At 33.6% G+C, this 25,069-nt stretch overlaps 3 protein-coding genes across 7 annotated transcripts in view; 2 read left to right on the top strand and 1 right to left on the bottom strand.

Moving 5' to 3' along the window:
• The first annotated feature begins 430 nt into the window (after positions 1-430).
• On the top strand, positions 431-3,517 carry eIF2Bgamma (eukaryotic translation initiation factor 2B subunit gamma). 3 transcript variants are annotated; one of them, XM_053746880.2, is made up of 5 exons: positions 431-584; positions 1,027-1,207; positions 1,588-2,414; positions 2,680-2,909; positions 3,329-3,517. In XM_053746880.2, the coding sequence occupies exons 2-5, from the start codon at positions 1,048-1,050 to the stop codon at positions 3,489-3,491; spliced, it is 1,380 nt and encodes a 459-aa protein (XP_053602855.1). In that variant the 5' UTR covers positions 431-584; positions 1,027-1,047; the 3' UTR covers positions 3,492-3,517. The 3 variants fall into 3 exon arrangements, with proteins under 3 accessions (XP_053602855.1, XP_053602854.1, XP_053602853.1); XM_053746879.1 differs by lacking the exon at positions 431-584 and adding an exon at positions 614-933; XM_053746878.1 differs by lacking the exon at positions 431-584 and adding an exon at positions 615-937.
• A 3,805-nt stretch (positions 3,518-7,322) lies between these two features.
• The window catches only part of LOC128670723 (pancreatic triacylglycerol lipase-like), a 34,220-nt gene continuing 16,473 nt past the window's right edge, over positions 7,323-25,069 (top strand). The window contains exons 1-2 of one of the 3 annotated variants that reach the window (XM_053746660.2): positions 7,323-7,705; positions 20,059-20,106. The gene's annotated coding sequence lies outside the window, so the exon portion shown is untranslated. The remainder of the gene's footprint in view (positions 7,706-20,058; positions 20,107-25,069) is intronic. The other 2 variants (XM_053746658.2, XM_053746659.2) reach the window with 2 other exon arrangements.
• On the bottom strand, positions 16,527-17,255 carry LOC128670905 (uncharacterized). The gene has a single exon (XM_053746923.1). The coding sequence runs from the start codon at positions 17,253-17,255 to the stop codon at positions 16,527-16,529; it is 729 nt and encodes a 242-aa protein (XP_053602898.1).

The following is a 25,069-nucleotide window of genomic DNA, read 5'->3' as shown; positions in this document are numbered from 1 at the left end:
AAAGGATTAATAAGGTACCCTAAAATAAACATTTTAATCGACATTGCAAAAGGCGGCAAAGCTGGAATATGACTCACGCTGTAAAATTTTCGAGTCTGTAAACTGTAGAAAAGAAGCTTGGAACACTTCACACAGGTAAGACTGATCTTCAGTCAAAATCAATTTATATCAGGTTATGAGCACAGTAAACCAAATAATGCAGAACCCTAAAATAGTGTTATTATTTTTAAATGTATTTTTGGTTTTGTATAAATCAGCAATAATTTTGCCTTCACTGGCAATGTTTGTGTACCTTAGTTGCACCAGTAGCGCCATCTGCGCTGAGCTATGCGTAATATGCCTTTTTGTGGATCATAAACTTTTAATTTTTTTTATGGTATGGCTTTACTCAGGGAGTATTTAGCCAAAAACCTTAGAGAACAGAAATGCCAAAAACACAAACTTTTTGTCCTTAAACATCTCTTTGATATTGACAAGTGATGTGCTGATAGTGATGTGCCGTTCCGTGCCTGTGAAAAGTTCACTTTCCCAAAATGAACGTGCCAGGAATCATTTCTTGGAAATGTTAGGGAAAATTGTGAAATGTATGTATTTTTTATTTTGTCACATTTACGACGCGTGAATTAACTATACATGCCTTGGATTGCTGATAAATTAACACACGTCTTGGTTGGATGGCCAATTGACGATACGTGTCTTGGTTGCCACACAACAAGGGGCGGGAATAAATTAGGATCATTATCTAAATTCACGGGAAATTTCCTAATTTACCGCGTTTAGGTACCGCGCGTGGAATGGGAATCCGGAACGGCACATCCCTACACTACGGTGCTGACTGAACTGATCTTGTCGACGAGATATTTATATTTTATTAAATTTGATAAAATATATAATAAATTGGTATTATAAAAAAAGTCTCGTTATTAATCTCATGTAGGTACGTTCAGTTTTTATTACAGTGTTGTATATTTTTGTGTGGATTATAGCTTTATTCTCGAGTTTATTATAACCTCTTTTTAATTGCAGATTTCTATTACTTTGGAAAGAATGCATAAAATATTAGAATTTCAGTCAGTAGTCCTGGCTGCTGGTCGAGGCTCTCGGCTACCCGATGTTGGTGGGACGGTGTCTAAATGTCTCTTGCCTGTGGGACCATATCCAGTTCTGTGGTATACATTGAATATGTTAGAAAGATTTGGATTTCAAGGTTTGTCTATTGTATGTTTTTTACATATTGCTAGTATGAATTATTGCACAATAAGGGAAAAATATGTTCATATAAGTGCATATATTGTGGATTTGATTATTATAGTATGTTATCAATTAATATTGTATAAGGTACTAGTTTTTATCTGCGACTAAGCCTGTGTGCATTCCCCATGGGAGCAGTACTTTTTCATGGATGAAAGGTATCCTATCATAGACTACCAAGAAGATTGGTTGAATTGTAACAAACAAATAAACATAGGTACATACTTTTACATTTAAAATATTAGTTAGTGATTGTTAACAATGTTTTTATTTTAAATGTATGAATACTGTAATAATCTATTTGGTGATTCAATAAACTAATTGATTTATTTTCAGAAACAATGGTGGTAATACTTAGTGAAGATCTATCAAATATTATAAATGCCCTTGAAAAGTGTCCTTTGAAAATCAAATATGAATTGATTGTAATTCCATCAGACGAAGATTGGGGCACAGCAGACTCCCTTAGACACATCAGTAGCAGAGTGAATACAGATATTTTAGTTGTGTCTGGTGATTTGATTACCAATACAAATCTCAATGATTTACTAAACCTGCATCGTAAGCATGACTCTGCTCTTACCACCTTGTTCTTTAATAATGGTTTGGAACCATGGATTGAGCTCCCTGGTCCCAAAAACAAAAATAAACCCGATCGAGATCTTGTGTGCATAGACAAAGAAACTCAAAGACTTGTGTTCTTAGCCAGTGCTAGTGATTTTGAAGAAAATGTCACAATTCCAAGAATCATTATAAAAAAATACAATGACACAACTTTATACAGCAGGTTGCTTGATGCTCATGTTTATGTAGTTAAGAAGTGGGTTATAAACTATTTAGTGGAGAGCAACAAATTCACTTCTGTTAAAGGGGAATTGATACCACATATAATAAAGAAACAGCTTTCAAAGCCTAAGACTACTGCTGAAAAAAAGGGTATGTCGGAAAAGAATATTGAAGTATCAAAAGATGTTCTTGATTATGCACAAGAGACTGGCTTTGAGAGTAAAATTAGAGAAATGTCGTCATACAATGATCACAAACTGGGCTCAAAGAGTGTGTACTTTGATGATGTACTTAGATGTTATGCACATATTGCACCAAAAAATACATTTGGTATGAGAATAAATACTCTGTCAGCATTTTATCTTTGTAACAGCATGGTGAGTAATGTGATTATTAAGCGTTTTTTTTATTAATAGAAATTGTTAACAATTAAATAAGTTCTTACATTTTGTTTAATAAAAAAAAATCTGAAAACAGCTTCCCACCAGCTACCATTAACACCTTGATTTGCACACATAGCAAATTGTTTTCAAAAGTTTTATTCATTTATAATAAAGTTATTTATTACAAAAACGTGACTAATATCATTCACACTACACACTACCATTATAACTATTGATATGTATAATTATGTGTTTACAGATATTATCAAAATGGGAAGAACTAATGGGCTCTACCCTTGAAGAAAGATTTCATCCTAACAGTGAAGTAAAAACGAAACAAATAGATGAAAGCTGTACTGTGGGAGAGAAAAGTTTTATAAGTGAAAAGACGTCTATAAAGAGTACATTTATTGGGCCCAACTGCACTATAGAAAATAAAGTTAGGCTGACAAATTGTATATTGATGAACAATGTTACAATCAAAGAAGGGTAAGTTACATTTTTTCATTATAATGGCTAACAAAATTTATTGAAAATTTCTGAAATGTGTAATGAGAGTGTTATTTTTATATCAAGATAGCACCTAGAAGATTACAAAAATACTTTTATTTTTGTAATCTTCTAGGTGCTATCTTGGGGTCAAGTCTTGGGGTTAAGATGGGGTCCTAAAAAATTTTTAACTAAAAACTACTATTGTTTGTTCTTTGTTAGACACAAATACAGATAAAATCATACAAAATAAGGTTTATTCAAAGTGAACTTCATGCCAAAATAGTGCTGGACCCAGTCTATTTGAACCTTGGGTTTGATATACCTACGCCCCTATATATTACTGAGCTAAATTTTATTGAATGACAACCTAACAACCCTTGTGCTGCCCATGTATTTATACTTCTTTGTTTGAATAGCTGTGTTCTTCAAGACTGCGTGATTTACACCGGGGCTACGGTGGACTCCGGGTGCTCCCTGCAGCACTGCCTGGTTGGGCCTCACCACCTGGTGCCAGCCTCTACTGCCAGCAATCATCAGCTGCATGCTGAAACCACCGACAATATGATTACTCTTGGATAGTAATGATTATAATTTATTTATTTAAAGCTGTTTTTTTATATTTAAAAAAATCTGATTAGATATTTCGAAAATAGAAAGGAATGCAAGTTCATCGCTCTTATTTTTAAGTCTAATAGTGATGGCTATTTGAAACCAAAAAGTGTCTTAGGAGAGGTAGATTGCCCGTTTATAGCAGAGAGATGGGCATTATTGCAATAAATTATTATTCGAATAATATTTTATACGTGGAAATAAATTGGCGACGATTAAAAAATCATGACATCGTGACGTCATCATTTTCATACATCTGGCAGGACACATTTTTAGGGTTTTGTCCCTCGAAAAACGCCGCCCTTATACTTAGGATCACTTTTTTATTTGTGTGGTCAATTGACCTCCCCCGCCTTATTCGGTTCGGTGGTCAAACGATCTTCGCGCCTTGGTTATGGTAAACCACACGAGGCGGCCAATTTATTCGCGAATAAATTAGTTATGAATAATTTATTCGTATCTGCATGTCATCACGAAAAATCATTTGTTATTCTTGCCCATCTCTGTTTTATAGTACAATGTTATGTAGGTATAGCCTCACCAACCATAAATGCTAATACTGTTTGAAGTTTCCTATTTAAAGTGTTATTGTGCTGATTTTATTATCTCAACTTAGATAAACTGTCAACTTTTTGACTTTAAGACTATTTTTGCAATAATTGCAAAACAAAAACGATGTGAGACTGTTCACATACCTACTAACTCTAGACATAGGAGTTTCCACTTCCTACAGGTTCTAATTACCTAGGAATTTGAATACTCGTATACATTAACATTAGGTACCTATGTTACCTGCAAAGACATGTGCTGTTTCTACATCTCGTCTCATTACAAAAAATCAATTAACTACTACAGAATTATCAGATTGTGACAACACATTAGTCTGTACCTATGTACGTGTGAGGAATAATTAGTCATGCACTGTCATACATGGTGTAATTGGGTATTAATGAGAGAACATTCTCCAGACATTTCACAAGTGTCGTCGGCGACGGCCACTTTCGTCGGATTAGAATGTACATAGCACTTTTAACACGAAGGATTGACAAATTGTGTTGGAAAACGTATAATTCGTCTTGTATCACGATGGCAGTTTAAAGACTGTTGTTACACCAGGGTCGATTGACTAGGAAACCTATTGGAAGACGGTTTATTGCAAGGACATGATTTTGTTAGATATTGAATGTAATAAGATCTGACGCTCGCGCCCCGGAGCTCCACTCCCGTGGGAATTTTGGGAGAAAAAGTACCCTATCTGTTTTTCCAGGTTATATACCAAATATAATTTAAATCCGTCCACAGTAGATTTTGTGTGAAAGAGTAATAAACATATACACACATACATCTTCACAAACTTTCATATTTACCTATAATATTAGTAGGATATAGGATAATACAAAATCAACCGATATACAGTATTAGACAATACTGTATATACTTATGCATACATTGTAGGAACATTAGTACTAGCTTGAAAGTAGTTTCCAAGAGGCATTGAATGTTGTTTAATTGAGGGAAGCTCTCGGTTTATCAAGGACTCATGCTATGTTTATTTACTTACATTATAACAAGTGGTCTCAAGATAGAAACCAGCCATAGAATAGTAGATGAACAAAAAGACTGTATTAGTTAAGTATATTATTCGGAGAGCAAAACCTGTTGTTTTTGCGTATTAGGTACGTACATAACATTACCTATATGATATACAAAAAGTATTTCTCAAATACACAAGCAAATGCTAGAACCTGTGTTTATAGTGCTCGTTTTATTTCTTCGATGCTTCGAGAAACCTCATACCTACTTAATGCAAACAATATTACATTATGCGCAGCATTCGTTAGGGCATAAAATGGATCATACAAGTGGAGCAAGTATCTATCATGTCGTAATGCCGCACTCACCGAGCTGTGATATAATGTTGTTGCGGTGCATCTGATGGAGTTGCACACGTAGGAAGACGCTCATTTTACTGAGTCCAGTGACCTAAAAGTTAATATATAAGATGTGGGCAAGCAACAACACACAATAGGTATGCAAGAATTTTTGCTGTGCCAAAGGTAGGCTATCAGTGAAGAATTTCTCTAACTTTTCGATATCCATACTAATATTGTAAATATATATATTTATTATGATACTCTGTTGATCCTTCTTTCAAGGTAATATTTAGTGTGAAGATAGGTATGTAGTTGGAGAGTGACATGCTATTTATTGCCGCGAGAACTATTTTTAATCTTCAGAACTATTCAACTGATTTTACAAATTATTTCACCAGCATTATTTGCAGAGTGAAATAGGATACTTTTTATTCGGCCCTTCCCATGGCAGCGAAGTCCCAGAATGCAGCTATCAATCACCATAGTATGTCCAATCAGAGGATTATATATATCTTTACTTCTTTACCACTTTTGTACTCCGTGTTCCATATTAAACGAAAATCTGTCTTTCTGATTTTCTGTCTGTTTGTCTGTCACGCCTTCATAACTAAACCGCTGGGCTGATTTTGGTTAAATGTAAAAAAGATATAGTTAAAGATCCGGTCAAACATAGGGCGGAACAGGGGGAAATAGTTCTATACTTATGCATTAATAGAGACTTCGTAATTCAGTTAGGTACAAAATTATGAAAGGTGTCTGTGAGTTTCACAGTCTGAAGAGTCCACATTTTGGGTCGTAGTGTCGTCATTAAACATAAACAGCATCATTATACTATTGCAAGAGCAATCAGAAACTATTGTTTTGAACATAGGTAGGATGGTCTAAAAAGAACATTTTCGTAACCAAATTTTGCAATGTAGATACTGCAATGGTTCGACCGCCTTTGTCATTGCAATGAACACAATATTGGTGATTGCATGTAGATTCATAAGTAATAACATACCTATATACACCTCCATCATGTATTTAGATAGTTTTATGTATATTGCTCTCTCTCACTGGTATATTATTTAGGCATTATGTTTTGCTATACCTACCAGTATTTGCATCAGGGCCCATACTGAAAGGTATTTTCTATTAATACCATAAAAATACTATGATACGAGTATTATTATAATTTATTATTTAATATTAATACGGTACTTAGATCTTAGTGCACTTTCCTAATGGAATATTAGAGAAATATTTGGTGGTTTTGTTTCATATTGGAGAGAAAAAGGTCAAATAAGTCGTTATTTAACTATGCTTAAAATAATTAGTAAGTATGATAAACATTTTTCATAGTTATCGAAAAAATGTAAAGCAGAAATTCTAAGTCTAAATATTTCTAAATAGAATTTAAGAAAAGTATTTTGGCATGGCAAGGGCCAGCAGAGCGTAAAGCTTACTTCTAAACATGATGGTCAAAATATAACCTTGGCATAGAAATGCAGCGGAATGACAGAGGGTAGAGAACTCAAATGGTGCAATGTGATTTGAACTGGTATTGACTAAACTGGAAATAGGTTACAAATATTTACGCATTGTTTAAAAATATCATATATACGTATTATCTACTTCGGAAGAGCATATATATTTTTAATTTTTTAGTTATGGTTTATGAGTTGAATCACCAGGCGATTCCTTCAAGTACAACAATTAAGTGCAGAGTACATACTTCAACAAGATTGATAAATTGTGACTGAGGTTTTTTGAACTGGTAAACCTACTATCAATAAACGTCCTTTCTCTTGCATCGTCTTAGTTTCATGTTGCTTTAATAGCTTTATTTTTAGTACGTCAGCAATCTCTAAAATGATTGTCAATTGTCAAGACATGGGTGTTGCCGGTGTCAATGGTCTGAGAAAATACTTAAGGAGCGTTTGATGATGCTAGGGCTTGTAATGAAAGCGGGTGGTCGTGTGCGTCTGCGGCTGGTCTAGGCAGCGCCCGCGATGCGCCGCTGTCAGTCCGCGCACCACTTTCACGACCTGCGCACGCGCATGTTCGACTACCTCGAGTCTTACAACAGTCGAAAACGTTCCGAAATTACGTGAGTCCATTTAAAGCCATTCCCATTCAAGGTATACCCGCAGCATTGTCTCCTGCCGATGTAATACATGAATATTGAACTATAAATGACTATTAAATCAGAGGACACGGTTAAGTAGAACTCGTCGTATTAATTTACGTGTGTGAACCCTGGAAGTGTTCGGGCTTTGAAGGAAGCTAAGAACAGAGTGAACATAAGAAATTGAAAAATTGAATCTGGTAAGTTCCTACAAATTTAAATAATGTTACAATGACTATAACTATAACAGTACTATAAAATGATATCCCGATGTATTATTCTTTTAATTAGCATTTGATGATTTATAATTTTCAACGATAAACGACGAATAACTACATAGTTTTAAGTAGCGTCTTACACAAGATCTGTGCAGCCTACCGTAGCCCGTAGCACTGCTACCATAATGTACTACCACAAACTATGCGGTAATTTTCAGCAAAATATGTTTATTCTTTTGTACTTGTTCAAATTCGATGATATAACTGAAGGTATTGAGTCCAATGTTAAAACTGTGCACAGACAAAGTTATGTCAATAGTGGCGGTAGAGGAAACGCTTCCGATTTATAGCGGCACGCAAAAACACTGCGCGTACGCATCGCTGTGATTTTCAAGCGTTCAGTCGGCGGCCAGACACGTAACCGCTGAAAACTGGTCATTACGTTAACTGCATTCCGATTGGAGTCATACAAACATCACTCCATTAGTCCAATTTGATCGAATATGCATACGTTCGTAATGAATATGTACCATACAGACATGAAATATTTCTTTAGCAATTGAACCTATTTCATTCGTTGCGATGTAAAAATTCGTTAAAATGGTGAGTTCACTATTTTAAAACTCAAAATGAAATTAATGTATATAAGCAAGCTAAAGAGGCCACAAGAATCTGAAGAATGATCTTAAAGATTTTATGTAAATATAAATGCTTGAGAATAATAATAAACTTTAATTTATTTTCTAAAAAGCCGATCGTGCCTTACCATTTCATATATCGTATACTTATATATAAATATAAATACTTTAAAATATTGCTTGTTTCCTCCATTAGTCAATATTTTAAAGTGTTTTCTCTTTTCGTAGGTTTTTACCTGCTAGTGATTGCGACTTCGTATCCTTTGGGATTACCTCTATTGTTTTGGGTGAAATGTTTTGTACATGTCCTATAAAACAAAACACTCCACATATTACGGCCACGTGGTGTGAGACTGATGGGTTTTACCTGTAGTCCAACTATGGACGTAATAGATTAATGCGTATGTGATTTAATTTACATATATGCGTATGTGATTTAGGTATGGTACAATATTTTTTCATCATTATGTATTTTCGTGTCCGTTTTATGTAGCAAGGTTAGTTTTCGTTAGTTAGTTTACTTATTAATCCCACCTGTGCGTAATAAATGGCTTTATTCGCAAGTATTTGTTTCTTGGGAAATGCAGTATTTTGACGAAATTGTCTCTATAAATTACACCAAAAACACATAATAGTTCGATATTTTGGGACAAATACAATTTATAAGTCCGACGAATAGAGGAGTGTTCATGATCCAATCAATCAATGTTTTGGTCCTTACGCGGGAGTTGCACAACACTTGTCCACTAGGCAGCCGGAGCACGCGCGTTGAGTAAGGCGCTGCGCTCTGCGGACCGCTTGCAAAACGCATCGCTTTCTAATCACCAGAACCTTCCGAAACTCATTTCAATGCATTTCCTTGTAAAAGTCCCTGATCTCATCTGTTATCTTCGTGTTTAAGAGTCGATACAGCAATCTGGCGAAATTTTTGTCGTGTCCTAAAAAGTCACTCGCTAACGCGTGCCCTTTTGTATCCAGTCTTTTGTACCTACTGAATCTGACTCATGTATTTTATAGATCACTGATCAGCTGCTTCCGATGAAGAAAAATGTGCAACCACATTATGACAATGATACCCAGTATGAGGTAAATGAAAACAAAAAGGAAAAGGATAACACATTAGAGCATGCTCTAAAATATAAGCATTAGTCAGGTGAAATGAAGAAATATTGTGTAGACATACCTAAATTACATTCACATGTTCGTAATCATTACAAAAAAAAATACAGAAAACATTTGCCTCAATTCGTCATAAATAAAGTAAGACCAAAAAATGACCAAGAAGAGGGGAAGTTATGCAAAGAAGGTATTATCTTTTATTTCATTTACTTTCTTCGTAGAATGTGATTTCTTGGACTTTCTCGTACTCTCCCAATTTGCCCTAGGAAGCTGTAATTGTATCGTTTAACGACCTACATTATTGTAAGACTGCTTTACGATATATGAAATGGACATTTAAAATGATTTATGTAAAATCTGAAAGCGCGAAAGTGTAAGCTTCTTCGTAAGGGGAAAATTCAGTGTCTATTTATTTTTTAGAATTACTTACTATTACGGCGCAGCGATCCAATTGTGGATCTTGGCCTCCACTCCACACTACATGACGTTATTTGTTATGGTCTTGTACCAAATGTCGTCAGCCATTGTCAATATGGCTCCATAGATCATTGAGAAACTAATTTTTCCAGCAGTAATTAGGAGCGTCCGATTGGACGACGGCTATTCGGAATAGCCACGCAGGCTCTCTACACGGGACGATCCTCACCCAAATGGGCGAGGATCGTCCCGTATAGAGAGCCAATATAAATTAAACCTTAACAAATAGTGCAGTTGATTATATCGAACTGATAAGTGTATCTATAAATATTAGTAAGATTCCCTATAGGTACTCTTATGCTACTATCCTAACGAAAAAATGTTTCATTGTATTAAATTAGTGATCAATTATGAATTATTATCTTGTCACATAATTACAAACTTTCTAAGTAAAAATAAACAGCACTTGTCAATTGCGACTGGAATATTTCCTATTAATAATAACGTGGTTCACACGCGCTAACAGCGGTGTTACGCAAATTGAATCGACTGAGAGACGTTTGTAATACTTCCATTTTTCTCAGCGGACGACCGCCATAGAATTACAGGAAGAACGACCTGCTATTAAATGTTTTCATGTAATAAATGTGGGAGATGTTGTGAAAAGGCAGTAAAGTTAGAAAGTTCATCTGTAATTATCATCAAGAAATTTTAATGTATAAAATGTCTAATTTTTAATGTATAATTGGAAGAACCTATTCTACTAATTAATGAAACGGATAGAGTAATAGGAGGAAATAACGTGTATGTACTTTTATAATACCTAAGCGATATAAAATTACACATTCTTTTGATTTAGCATGGTTTTGAATAGGTAAATTAATTAATTACTTTTCAACAAAATATTTTTACCCAAATCAACTTGGAGCAAAAATTTTTTTTTTGTGTTTATGTATGTTTGTAATGCGATAACTTTGGGACCGTTTCTCCGATTTTGATGAAATTTAAGAGGTATGTAGGATCTGTGAATAGAATTTTTAAGTTCGTGAGGCAACAAAACTGGTTAAGAAGTTTTTGAAATATTCACAATTTTGTAAAAACTCATCAAACATTTATTGTGTTCGCGAGGTCTGAGTTCGCGGCGAACAACTAGTATTTTTATTTCGAAATAAAAGATGACCCAAGGTATCGATATTTAGTGTGGTGGATATATGCATCAAAATCAGACCAGCGGTTCGAAAGTTATCGCATTACAAACACATACATACAAAAAATGTACTCGTATTTTTGCCCCAAGTTGATTTGTAGACCTCGCTCGCTTCGTTCGCTTGGTTAATAAATACATTTTTCATGGATAAACTATAAATTTACCCACAAAATATGGTACAAAAAGCAGCATTCGGCTTGTGCCATGACGCTGATTGCCACCAATGCATTGCCTAAATTGGAATTCTCAATATTGTACCAAGCGTTGTTGTTGTAATAACTAAATTTAATTGAGTATGACTAAGACCTTATCCAATTATATTATAAAAGTAAAATTCTTGTATCCCACTCACTTAAAATTCTTGTATCGCATGTATACTACTCACTTTAGCTATTATTTTGACCTTGTAAGATATCACTTTTACTTTCTTCTTAATTTTGTCTAAAGATATAGGCCTTCTTGGCCTTTTCATATTCTAGCTTTTAACAGGTTTTTAATAAAACTGTCGTGTTGTGTTACAAAGTGCATTACCACGTTCCGATAAGTTTTAATATAACGTTCTTAGTCTTCTTCTGTTTTTGTTTAGCTTATTCTTTCTTTTCGTCTTTAATTCCCATAGATTTAGAAAGATGATCCGTGCGTGTTAAATCCATGTCAAAAGCCTCCAAACAGTCTTGCATTATAAATACTTCTATGTTTGTCAAATTAAAGTGCAGTAACGTCATTTCAGCCTAGACAAGTTTATCATTTGATACACAGTACAAGCTATGTAGTCAGTAAGTAAACGCATTGCACAAGAATTAGCCTCACTGCTAAATATTACAGCATCGGCGATCGTTGCCAACGATACGTTAGCTCGTATCTTCTGACTGAAAGCAAAGATTCTATCTAAAGGTATTGCGTGACGGCACAAAATGTATTGGAGTAACCATCACCGATCTATTACATACTCGTATATCCGATTACTTCCACTTATAAATGAAGATTCCTAAGTACGAATCCTAACTTGGTTTAAAGATTAGAATAGAGTTAGTGATCGAATTTCGATTCGTTCACAAAGTTATTTATTCTGCTTAAATGGGTATGTACAATCAGAAATACAAAAGAACATCTGCTACATTTTACATTTCTGTGCAATTTTAACCAAATATAGTGGACAATGAGCAATTTGTTATTCCAGTCAAGGGTTCCTGTGACTCAGGAATCTATCTAGTGTCAGACCGTATAAAGTAACACACCATAGAAAGATGAAGTTCAAGTTCCTGTGTAATTTCCAAACAATGAATTAACATTATCAGATATGCTTTATATCTATCCATAAGGTTCATTTTAACTCTAATTTACAAAGTCCATCGAGGCAAAAAATTAAATTTCTGCTCCAATTTTAGTTCAATCTTATTGAAATTAACTTTCATTTAGAGAAAGGAAGAATGTGTGTATCTTCTCGAATCTAACTATCTTTCAATTCATAAAAGTAATTGTTGAAGTAGGGTATAATCTAATCTTTTGCAAATAACAAAAAAGGGATTTTAATTTAAAATAAACGTATCTATGTATTGTCGTATTAAGCAAAATACCATTGTTAAGGTATAATCTGCCTACAGTCAATTCACAATGATAGCGTATTGAAGACGTGGCAAAAGGCACTACTACTTACGAGAACAATATCACATTACTTTTTATTTCTTTTACTATCGCTCATTGAATGTGATGCAGGTACTACAGTTTGTTTTGTTTATAAATAACGTCGACCAATTTGGACGTAATAGGAAGTGTTATTATTACACGCATAATATATATTTTGCTTATTGGGAGAGGATGATGGAGAAGTAACTTTAAACAAACAAGGAGATAAGCAGGAATGAAAAAGGAATGTGCTTCCGTGCATATCAATAGTTTACACAATCATTGTTATTAACACAGTTCAATCTTGCAACTTTAGCAAAAAAAAAAAAATGAAAAATGTTTATTTCTTTAACAAAATTGGTACATCAATTACATGTTATTGTGACCTCCTATTAAGTGAAAAACACCTGTATCAGGAGGTCACGCTCTTCCATAGCCAGTAATAGTAAAGTACCTATTAACGAAATAAATGTTTTGACAAAAATAAGTTAAAGAAAGTCGAACATGCAAAGAAGAAGGAGAGGAAGTAAGATTAACAAAAACGTATTACACAACACGTTCAAATAATTTTTCGATCTCCTCGTAGTCCTTTTCCTTCAACCAAGCAGTTATCAGTTTCTTACAAGTAAATTTAGGTAACAAATAAAAGTATATTTCTTTATTGACTAAATTATATATACGTTTTGATTCATTGTTATACTGTCTACTTGCAAACACTGTCCTGACGCCCGTACCAGTAGTCACTATGGCCACTTTTCTTCGTTTTAATAGATATGATGGATTGGGAGTCAGTGTTTTGTGAAGTTTTAGAATTGAATGAAGGATGTAAAGTTTACGCACAGTCAGTAGGTTACAATCCAAGTATAGTTTTGTGGTAGGATGCATTTTAGGTTTAAAGTAAGCCACCTTTAACAGGGCCCTTTGGGCTATTTCAACGTCTAAGAATTTTGTTTTAGTGGCACCTCCCCAAACGGTAATACAGTATGTAAGTACCGATTGAGCAAGAGCTATGTAAATCGTATTGAGAAGACTTTTGGATGCAACATGGCGAAGCTTAACAAATATCCAAATTAGTCTACGTAGTCTACCTGCGGTTGTTTCTATATGTGAATGCCAAGTCAGATGTTGATCCAACATCACACCGAGATATTTGATAGAAGATGTTTTTTCTATTTTAGGACACGTACAAGAGAAAATGTTGGAATCAGTGCAGTTAGGGTGATGAATGCTTATACTAAAGTCTTGCGGGGGTTGAGTAGATTTGTTAATAGTGTAACACATGTACTTAGTTTTAAGAGAATTTAGAGTTAATAAGTTTTGTTTCAGCCATGTGTCAACATTTGTCAGACCTTTATGAGTATCGACAGATACCGATTGCCATGTTTTGCCAGAAAAGATGATTGCGGTGTCATCGGCGTATGAAATAATGTTGGCATTTGTCAATTGAAGGTTGAGTAAGTCGTTGATATAGATTAGGAAAAGCGTGGGTCCAAGTACACTCCCCTGTGGAACTCCAAAGTCAATACTGGAGGATTCACTAATGTGCAACCCAACTTTAACACATTGGCTTCGTTTAGTTAGATAATCTGTAAATAGTTTTAGAGGGATTCCTCTAATGCCAATTTGTTCCAGTTTTTGTAAAAGTATGGGGACAGAGACAGTATCAAATGCGTTTTTCAAGTCTAAAAATGCCGTAAGGCATTTGTTGCCTTTATCTAATTGTTCTACTAAAGTCGTTGACAAGGTTAAAATGGCATCTTCGGTCGATTTATTTTGTCTAAATCCAAATTGCCGTTCAGATATAATATTGTATTTATTAAGATAGCTAACAAGTCGCTTATTCATAATTTTTTCAATGATTTTAGAAAATACGCTTAAAACTGAAATTGGCCTATAGTTACTAATACTGTCTCTGTCGCCACTCTTGAACACTGGAGTTACGATAGCTTTTTTGAGAGAATCAGGAAAAACTCCAACCGCAAAGCACTGATTAATAATGTGTGTCAAGACTGGTACTATCTCATTTTTTGCTAGTTTCAAAAAGTGAGTAGGTATGGAGTCCCACCCAGGAGCACTCGAGGATTTTAGACTCATGAGAATACTTTCAACCTCCTCTGTATCTGTATCCATCAACACAAACGAGTTAGGTTGACTAAAGTGTGTTAAAACCGATCCTCTGTCTACTGTGCTATTGGACGTTTGAGATATTCTAGAAGCCAATTCTTTTCCAATATTAGCGAAATGTTTATTAATATAGTCGACTGATTCCTTAGGTCCTTGTTTTATGCTGAGTAAATGTGTGTTGTCTGATTTGTTTTGTTTATGATTAGTAATCTCAGCTATATTTTTCCATAGGTTTTTAGGATTTTTAGCGGATGAATGTAATAAGTTTCTCTCGTATGTCCTTTTAAGTTTTTTTATTAGTTGGTTGCAAAAATTTCTGTAGCGTCTGAAGATGATTGCTAGTGTTACGTCATTGGGATTTTTTCGAACTTTTAGTTGCATTTTGTTCCTATTTCTTATGCAGCGAAGCACACCTGGTGTTATCCAGGGCTTAAGAATACGTTTACTTTTAGGGATATGGGATGTTTTTGTATTTTCTAATAATGAGTCAGAGATTGATTTAATAAGTTGATTCAATAGCAAATTAGGATTAGTACAAAGTAAGAGTTTGGAAAGGTCTTTCTTTTTTAGGCTTTGTAGGGCTTCATTATAGTCAATAACCTTTCTAACTGTAGGAGCTACCGTATTCGTTTTTATATGTGACAAAGCCAAAGCGATCATTACATGATCAGTTATAGAGGTGTTTAGGACCGCAATTTGCGCTGTTGTACTACTATTGTTATTTAATTTAATCATGAAGTGATCGAGACAACCTTCAAGTCTAGTAGGCAAATTGTGACCCATAGTTATACCAAAAGAAGCAAGCATATTTAGGTAATTATGTCTATTATTTCGCTTGTAAGCAGTTTCATTTACCTGTTCTATTAGATCTATGTTTATATCACCAGTTACAACAATAGTTTTGTTACTTTTTATAGTTTCCAAATGCGAGCTAAGTGAATCAATAAATGGTGTAGCGTTGATAACTGACGGAGATCTATAAACTCCAAGGACAATATGATTTTGATAGTCGATTTGCAAACAAGATGCGTCCTGTAAGTTCACTTCTCTGACTTTCATTTTTAGTGAGTCTTTTGTATATGCAACTACACCGTCGTTTTGATTAATGTAAGCAGTAGTATGTTCTCCAGAATAATTATTTACCTTTGGAATCGGTACTTCACGTTGTAATCTGCACTCTGTGAGAATAATGACGTCTGGTGTAAATTTAAGAGGAGTTAGATTAGTGATAAAGTCATCGAGATTACTATAAACACTACGGATATTTTGAGAGATAATAGTGAAATCATTACGTTTAATTTGAAAGTGATTGTGAAATTCTTCGACGTTACAATTTATAGCAGGTGGAAATTCAAGACTGTCCAAATCTGAAATAGTATTAAGCCGATTATCCATAACAAAAAGTATATGAAATAAGCCCATACTTAACCAAGATCAGTTTTATTTTCAAGCGACTGTTCTCAGAAAAAAATATCAATTTCAAAGCAAATTCAAAAAATTGTAATTGAGACGTATTTTTAGTGGTGGCAAGTGCTACATAGTATTTACCAGAGTTGCAAGTGTGTATGTTGTATGTGTGGGTGTGCATGTTACTTTTAAAAACAGAATCAAAAGTGTATTTAAATATTATAAAAATAGAACAAAATAAGCATAGAATAAAAATAAGTACTAGTCACGTGGCATTCATAAGATCCTGACATTGAGCTTCCGACTTTATGATGATGATAGGAGAGTTTTCAGTTCTTCTGACGTAGACTTTACCATACGCTGTCCAACAAAATTTATAGTTTTTACTCTTCACTAGGTCCCGCGCCAAAAAGTGTAATCGCGATCCTTTACTCGTCAGATTTTCGGAAATAAAGATAGGGACTTCCTCATCTTTTCGGAAACCCAAATGCTTAGCGGTGAGTTTCGTTTTATTTCTTATATTAAAGTTTTTCGCCATCCTCATAATGTCGGTCTTCACAAAAGTTGACGTTGTTTCGATCACAATTGGTAAGTTCTTGGGAGCATCTTTCTTACCACGTACTCTGTAAATATCACTTATGTCTTTTTTTGAAACTTCACATCCAATAGTTTTTGATAAGTTGATAACCATTTCTACCAAGTCCTCCTTCGATTCATTTTCTTTTCGAGGAACATTTTTCAATTCCAAGTTCTGTTTACGATTTGACATTTGAAGGTCCTCAATTTTGTTTTCAAGTATAGCAATATATTCCCTATCCTCTCTACCCTGAAGTTTTAGTGATTCAATTTCTTTTCTTAACTGTTCATTTTGCTCCGCTAATAGGGAAACTGAGTCCAAAATGCCGCGGTTAGTACCCTGAACATCCTTAATACTCACTAACATTTCGTTCATCTTCTTATCGGAAGCAGCAAAAAGTGCTGTCATTGACTTCATGATGTCATCCTTACAGGAGGTAAATTCAGGTACAGTTATATAGTCATCCGTTCTAGCCCTCTTTTTACGACTAACAACAAAATTCGGCGGTGTAACATGTAAGTCGGGTTCAGAAGACGTAAACAAGCAGTAGCAGTAACATAAACAAGCTGCATGTCATGTAGTTCCATGATATGACGTAACTCTTGCTCTTAAATATGACATGAGCACACAACAAGCACTTCCATGTTTAACATGATGATGATGAAGCATAAAAGGTGTCTTTGACCTCTTTGTCCCGCAAGGCCTCACTGTGGCCTAATGACCAGCACTCACGTCCTCAATTGGTGACATAACTTTCATAACGGAGAGGTTCTAGTTGGACGCTTCCAAACTATTGTGTCTCAAGCATAATATCTTCCACAATGCGTTGGGTTGCACAGCGGTTTCCGTATTGATGCAACGCAATTTTCTATTGATAATTCTATTGTGTCTGTGGGCATACACGGCGTCCTAAGCTCGCTGCCCGTTCAAAAAATAAATAAAATAAATAAAAATTCTGAATAGTAATATTCTAATTTTTTTGTTATATTTGGCAATGCTCAGTACGTGATTTCGTTTCGTATGTTTGGACTCTATGCTAATTCTCATTATTCATTTGTTGTTTACCATTAATAACGACCTAGTAAATGAATATATATAGTGAACGAATTTCGTATTCTTTGGACTACGAAATTCAATATTTCGTCATTTGAACAAGGTCGCTAGTAAAGTATAACACAAAAAAAAATTGTAATTTAACTATAGTACTTAAAGCGATCTTGACAGAAATCACTAAAAGTAATAAATTTTCTAATAACTTTCATTAAACAAGTGGAAAAAGAAATTCAATACGGTTAACATCGGAGCCGGCGCCGGAGTCTGTCTCAGGAGAAAACAAATACTTTCGCTACCCGCTGAGCCTGACCTAGAGTGTAAGACGTCTAAGCCAACATTCATATTTTACTAATCATGTCTTATTTAAATCACTCCTATATATACAGTGTTCTTTAAACCGTAGCAGATTTGTATGACGAAATAAAGCCCGAAATGAAAAAGGACGATGCCAGAGTTTGTATGGAGTTTGGCCCCACCCTCCAATAGCTATGTGTGATCCATCATTGGATAGGTATTTTGGGCTGAATGAACTATGACGCCAAGTTCTAATAATATCACTCTTATCACACATTTTTTTTAGTTATTGTAAGTATCATATATACTAGGATAATGTAGGTACTGAGCTTATTGTGAAAATGTTGTCGGTGTTAATTTTCTATATTCTGACCCAGTATATAAAAATACCTTATACTACCTTAATATGAATTGGAAAGAAACGAAGGCGCTAAAACTGAAACAAGTTTAAAAAATAATTATGATTGGACTATAAAAAGTCAAGTTTGTAGCGCCCGCCAAGGTTAAAGGAGAAAAGATACTCGTATATATTTACTTGTAAGGATATGAAATTATATAAATAATATGTTTTTTATCGTATCCCAAACTGTGTTTATTTTTTAATCTTTAATCTGTGGGTATGATATAGACAAGGTTATCAATCTATGTAGGCTGCTAGCCAACACTTGTATGTTTACACATGTTTACTTACTGAGAATTGACGTAATAACCCCGCCAAGATATAAAAAAGCCGTGTTCTTGCTAATGCTATACTGCAAATAAGTTTATTTAAATGTTGACATACTATTCTGATGATATTTTTTAATGCTACACAACTGATATTGAAAGCATACATTTTGTGCCTTTTTAGGTTAATGAAAATGACAATCAGGACTCACTGGGCACGTGGACATGACCAACTCATAGTTCAAAGACGCAATCAAAATAGACACTGTTTTGATTTTTTTTATCTATCAATGTTTGTTTTTTTTTCCTTCGAATATTAGAATAAGTATAAATCGAATTTGTTCTCGAACTACGTTCGATGAATTTGGGCGAACTATCGTGTCTATAGTTGTTGATCAATAAATTGAATATTCACGTCTGCTATAAAACTAATCAAGTTTGAGAATTAATTTGGAACTTTATCTCGGCCGTTGTGGGAACTATTAGTAGACATCATTCAAACACCACGTTTCTAATTTAAACTAATTTCAATGGTTGTAAACGTAATAGGATTTTAACCTCTATCTTTCATGCCTTATCCAATAGCAATAAAATGGCATTGTTTGCATGACTATTGAATGTGATATCTGATGTTATTTGAGTTAAAGCAATAGTAACTTTAATGATTTATATAAGAAATAAGTATATTGAGTTGGTGACTAGGTATTTATAGATTTGGTTGGTATTAATTACTTGTGATATATTTAATCATATCGTATAGGTTGTGGAGGAGACTAGTTCCAATATCCATGTACAACTTACAAATAATATTATTTCAACAAGTTGGTTTGAGTCTCAAGAATGTTTGTTCTTATTTGGCAACTGGTTGTGAATCTCAGTTGCAAATGTGGCCTGTGTAACAATTACTTAAAACGGTTCTTTCGTTTGGTACTTTAAAAAAGTATTTTTTTATCTGTATTTATATTTGCACCGGTTTACTCCTAGTTACGTAAGAAGTCCACGTAAGATATATACGATTACTCCCACTTTCACCGATATTGTTTGATGGGATCGACTTTTGATAACAAACCAGTCTTAAGTAGCGCCTTAACTTAATATACTTATATAAATCGAGATAGATTTCGTTAACACTTTTTAGATTGTGGAAACTGAAACGTTAGAGACTTCACTTTATTTTCGGAAAATAATATATTTAATTTGGTTTCAGATTTAACAAACACAAGTTATTGGAAAGCAGGAAATTTCGTTTATAAAGGTAAGATTAAATCTAGTAGTTATATTGCATTAATCTAATTAAATAGGTAAATAAAGTTTTCGAGATAAATAATGTGAAATAAAATATTTACACAAGATGTAATATTTCACTACACTACACTACTACAAATGTCAAAATACATAGGCGCTAGAGTTTCTAATAAATCAACAGCATGATACCCATCATTCTTTCTTGTATCAGTGAATTAATATCAAAATACTAGTACACCGTGGGAAGCTTATCTTCATATAACGTTTTCGTGCACGAATCTGCGGCTATCTATCACACGTATCTTTTTCGTGCTCGAATATCCAGTGACAAAAAGCAGGCGTGCGAGCTCACGCTGGCCATCCGTCCCGACGCTATTGGATTAAATAAAATTATCTAATCCATTTTAGAAAGTGTAATAGAAACGTAAGTACTTATTACATAAACACTGCAGGTGACAACTGATAAATATTATCATCGATTAATTTTATTTTGTGCGATAAAGAGGACATCCGATATCATAATAGCAAGATATCGGATATACGTACTTAAATAGAAGTCAGTAAGAAAAACAGTACCATTCATCAAGAAAAATATAATATAAGGTGCCGAAGTATAATGTGCATTGCACGCCAATTTTTTACAAGTAACTTAGATGTAATTTAAGAAACATTAGGTTGTTAGCTGGATATTTTTGAATGAATATTTAACTTAAGTACACACTTGTGAATGCAGTTGCTCATTGCAGACATAGCACTGAGCCAGGAGCTTTCTCCTCTCATGCATGACCCCATTAATATACACGTCTCTCAGACATACACGTTTTTGTCCCTTGAGCCTCGTCTACATCCAACCCAAATTTCTCCATAACAACTATAAAGCGCGTGAAACCTTAACTTTCTATTTTATTTATTACCCTTCCGATTTTATAGATCATCAAGTGACAAACGATATGAAAGCGACAAACGTCGTATTTCTAATATTTTAAATTGTAAATGTTCATGACAATAAAATCTATATTAGTTTTAGCGTCACGAGAAGTAGCGTGTTGTCCATTACATATTAGAGACAGTAATTTCGTGTAAAAATACTTATTCCAAACACATTGTGAGCATACCATTATTGAACACCTAACGCCGGTTCCACACTATCGGCGAACTCAGATATTTCGACGCGAATACACGAACATTGCGTAGTTTGTATTTACTGCAAGGAAAAACAAGCTATGTACGTAGAAACCGCAAAATTTGACGAAATATTTGCAGTGTGGCTGTGGAGCCTACATAATGCTTAAAAATCTTGACTGTGTGCCGTTAATTAAAAAAAAAAAGATTTTTTAATCTTAAACGTATGTAGAAATATTTTAATATTTTTTAAACCCATTGGAATTTATGTTTCTGAACTGAAAGTCAACTTGGTATGCAATAATAACCAAATTTTATGATAATTATGTAAGCATTTTACTAAATATACTACGACCTAAACGTTATAAAACTTAATAAGTAAATAAGAAAAATCTTACCTGACTTTTCACAAAATACAACGTTTTGTTTTTATTAAAACCAACTAGAACTTTGGCAATACCCTGTAAACCAAACAATGTTTCAATATAAGGAAGTGTAACAAAGGTATACTTATTTTTAAGTGAGTTACGAAACGCGCGTAACAATTTTACAACTTCATCTGGCACGTATAGTATAATAAATTAACCACTTATCTCATAGCCTCGTGTCTCGTGTAGCTAAATTGAATATTATCTAATCTTCTCACGAATTGCAGTTAATTACAGCGGCCGGTTAACAAACTGCTGCTTAGCTTAATTCGTTATGATGCAGAATTGACGAGTCGTGCAGAGAAAGCAGGTATAGATCAGGACTCGTGAATCTGATTCAGACAAGAATTATTAAGATAGTTTTAAAATAACCTTCAAAATATAATTACTTCATTCTAACTGAATTTAATATTTTGAACACAAGCAATATAAATTTATGCTGCTACATTAAACAGACAAAAATATCATGAAAAAGAAAATCTTTAAGAATTCAAAATTCTGTACACCATAAAATTAATTGGCAGAAAATAAATAACGATCCACATGAATTTCTCTAGTGACTGTAAATTAAGAGTCTTTATAATGCAACAGCCATTTTGTTCAACCTCGGTAACCATAAGGGAATCGACCATTGCAGTGTCGCTCGTTCAGATTATTAATTAGTAGAATATTTTACTATGTTCACGTTTTATTGTAGAACGGATCTAAACACTTACATAGAATAGAAAAACGATATTTAATTACCAATAATAATTGATTACTTAAGTGCTAATATGTCAAATCAAATCATCTTTATTGTGGATCACAGGTAAAAATATATAAGTAAAAATATGATAATTAATTATATCAATTGTTTAATTAACCCTCGAAAACGCATCGTGGATCACATATCATGAACTGTGTGTTTTATTGTGGAATTCATCCGTAACTAGTGTAATATTTCCCACGTGTTTCCAATAATAAACTTGTCACATTTGATATTTCTTTCAACGTTTTAGTAGGTACAACTACTTCGCTTACAAGAAACATAATTATATTTCCCGGGGAAGCAATATTTTCGGTAAATACTCGTATACTGTTTTCGTAACGATCACTTTTCATTATTGATTGTTGCGAGATACAGCGTTTTTGTGTACAATTATTATTTTAAAAGTAAATAGGGAAATTCGCCAGATAACTCAAGATAGATTTACCATGGACAAGGAAAATTGCCCGTACTACACTTAGGTGAACCAGATACCTATTTGGTTGGTTTGACTTTGGTCGTGGTACACCTGTACCACGACCAAAGTCAACCACGACCGACGCGACGTCATTATAGAAACAGAGTCATGCATCAGCAATTTGCAACTGCACGCATTTGCATGTTTGTATAATATCCTGTTGACTTTATAGCGGGAGGAGAGGAAGCAGCAGATTACACGGAAAACTCACAGGAATAGAATGTCTACTGTGGTAAATTCACACATAAATACTAACTTTTAAAGTTTGTAGAAAGAAACTTCATATTTACATGATTATACTAGTTACAGAAATAATTTTATTTATATTTTGAATTATAAAAATTGACATTTTTTTTAATAAAAGGAATGTGATTTATTAAATAAAAACAAAATTTTGTGAAATACCCAATATCTATATAATTAATATTTAAGGGTTAATCAACAGTTATCAACTTTTGGTAAAAGTTTTTGCCTGTTAGTGTCACGAAAAAGTATCATATCACTTTCTGCTTTCACAAACAGGTAGTAAAATGTTTTTAGTAAATACACTACATTCATTACAATCTTGAAACTACTGTATGACTGTCATTAACATGACTGTTTCCATATTAATAGTCATTAATAAGGAGACACTCACATTTTACTTTATCGCGGTTAATCATTTGACTCTCATTTTTCTTATTTTATAGTTTCTATATTCTGTGTGTGCATTCATTAAATATTAAGATTAAATAAAATTACTGAATAACTCTCGAGTCTTATTAAACAAAGCTAAAATGCTCTTTTTCTTTATAATTTAAGATAAAACAAATAGTAAATTGAAATCGTATAGGTACGTTTATTCTTTTACTAATAAGGTGGAGAAGCCCACAAAAAGAAGAAAATTATAATTACACACAGTAGATACCGGCGTAACCGCCACCATTTCAGTTTGCTGCCGTCTTATACCATGGATACAGATGTGTATCCACATAGATACTTAGTTCATAAAAAGAGATGAATCATTAAATGTACCGGTTGCAAGAGGCACACAAAAGTGACAGTGACCGCATTGACAAGTGCAGGAGAAAGCTGCAGTCGGTGCAAGCGGCCGATGCAGCTGCACCATTGCTCACATGCGATGCTCTATTCGAAACACTATATTAAAATTTTTCACATAACATTTTGATTATAGTTTTTTTTTTCACATTTCAAATATTTGATGTATAAAAAATCTACTTAAATTTCAGTCTCGGTTTAAGTTAAATATGTATAGCTAAAAATTAGCTATACATGTTTATTTTCGAATTACATCAACTCACACTTTGTACGATGTTACAAACACCTTGTTTCATCATTCTTTGCAGAGAACCAACCTTGAACAACTTACCGTCCTACATGTATGATATTTTTTTAAATCTAGTACAAAAACTAAACACTTAACTAAATAGCATAACTTCCGTAATCAAAAAGAATATTTTTACTCAACTACAAGAATGTTAAAAAGATCCAATCTACCTATTGCACTTGTGAAAGAGGTTTTGATAGCGGATAAGTAGTTCAAATAGAAAGATAAGGTCATGCTACAGACACACACACACGTGCATATAGATAACAATAATTGAAAAATGTGTAAATTGTACAAGCTGAAAATATTAACAAACTTAATAGATTAATGAACGGGTGGATTCATAATAACGAAAATCGGTACCTTGGATTTTATGCTTTTTGTTATAGCTACTTGGGTCACCATGTCACTGTATATTTAAAAATGTAATTAGTTAATATTATGTGAACCTATTAAGACGGAATATTAATAAGATTATAAATAGATTTACATTCTCTTAAAATCGAATTTAAGTAGGTAACTTATTATGCTTCAAAATATTTAACATGTATCCGATTATAAATTAAATGTCTTCCGCAATTATAAATATAATTATAAGTCATAATTTCCATCCATAACCTAGATTTTATGTGAAAAATAGTATTTAAATATTATATAATAATGGTGAGCATGATTTATATTTATTTTGTACTACAATTAAGGACAAAAGGATTATCTTTTTTATACTTTTTACCTTCTATTTATGTGTCATGTTGGTTCCACGTACTTTCTTCACAAAATCATGAAAAGGAAGCACATTTTCGTAACCAGTAGAATTAAAAACGTCTAGAACAATTCGTCAGGTCGCGTAACTAAAGAGTACGGAACGACTGT

The sequence above is a fragment of the Plodia interpunctella genome, chromosome 6, assembly GCF_027563975.2.
Source record: "Plodia interpunctella isolate USDA-ARS_2022_Savannah chromosome 6, ilPloInte3.2, whole genome shotgun sequence".
Lineage (NCBI taxonomy): Eukaryota > Metazoa > Arthropoda > Insecta > Lepidoptera > Pyralidae > Plodia > Plodia interpunctella.
This window is presented reverse-complemented; position numbering and strand designations above follow the sequence as displayed.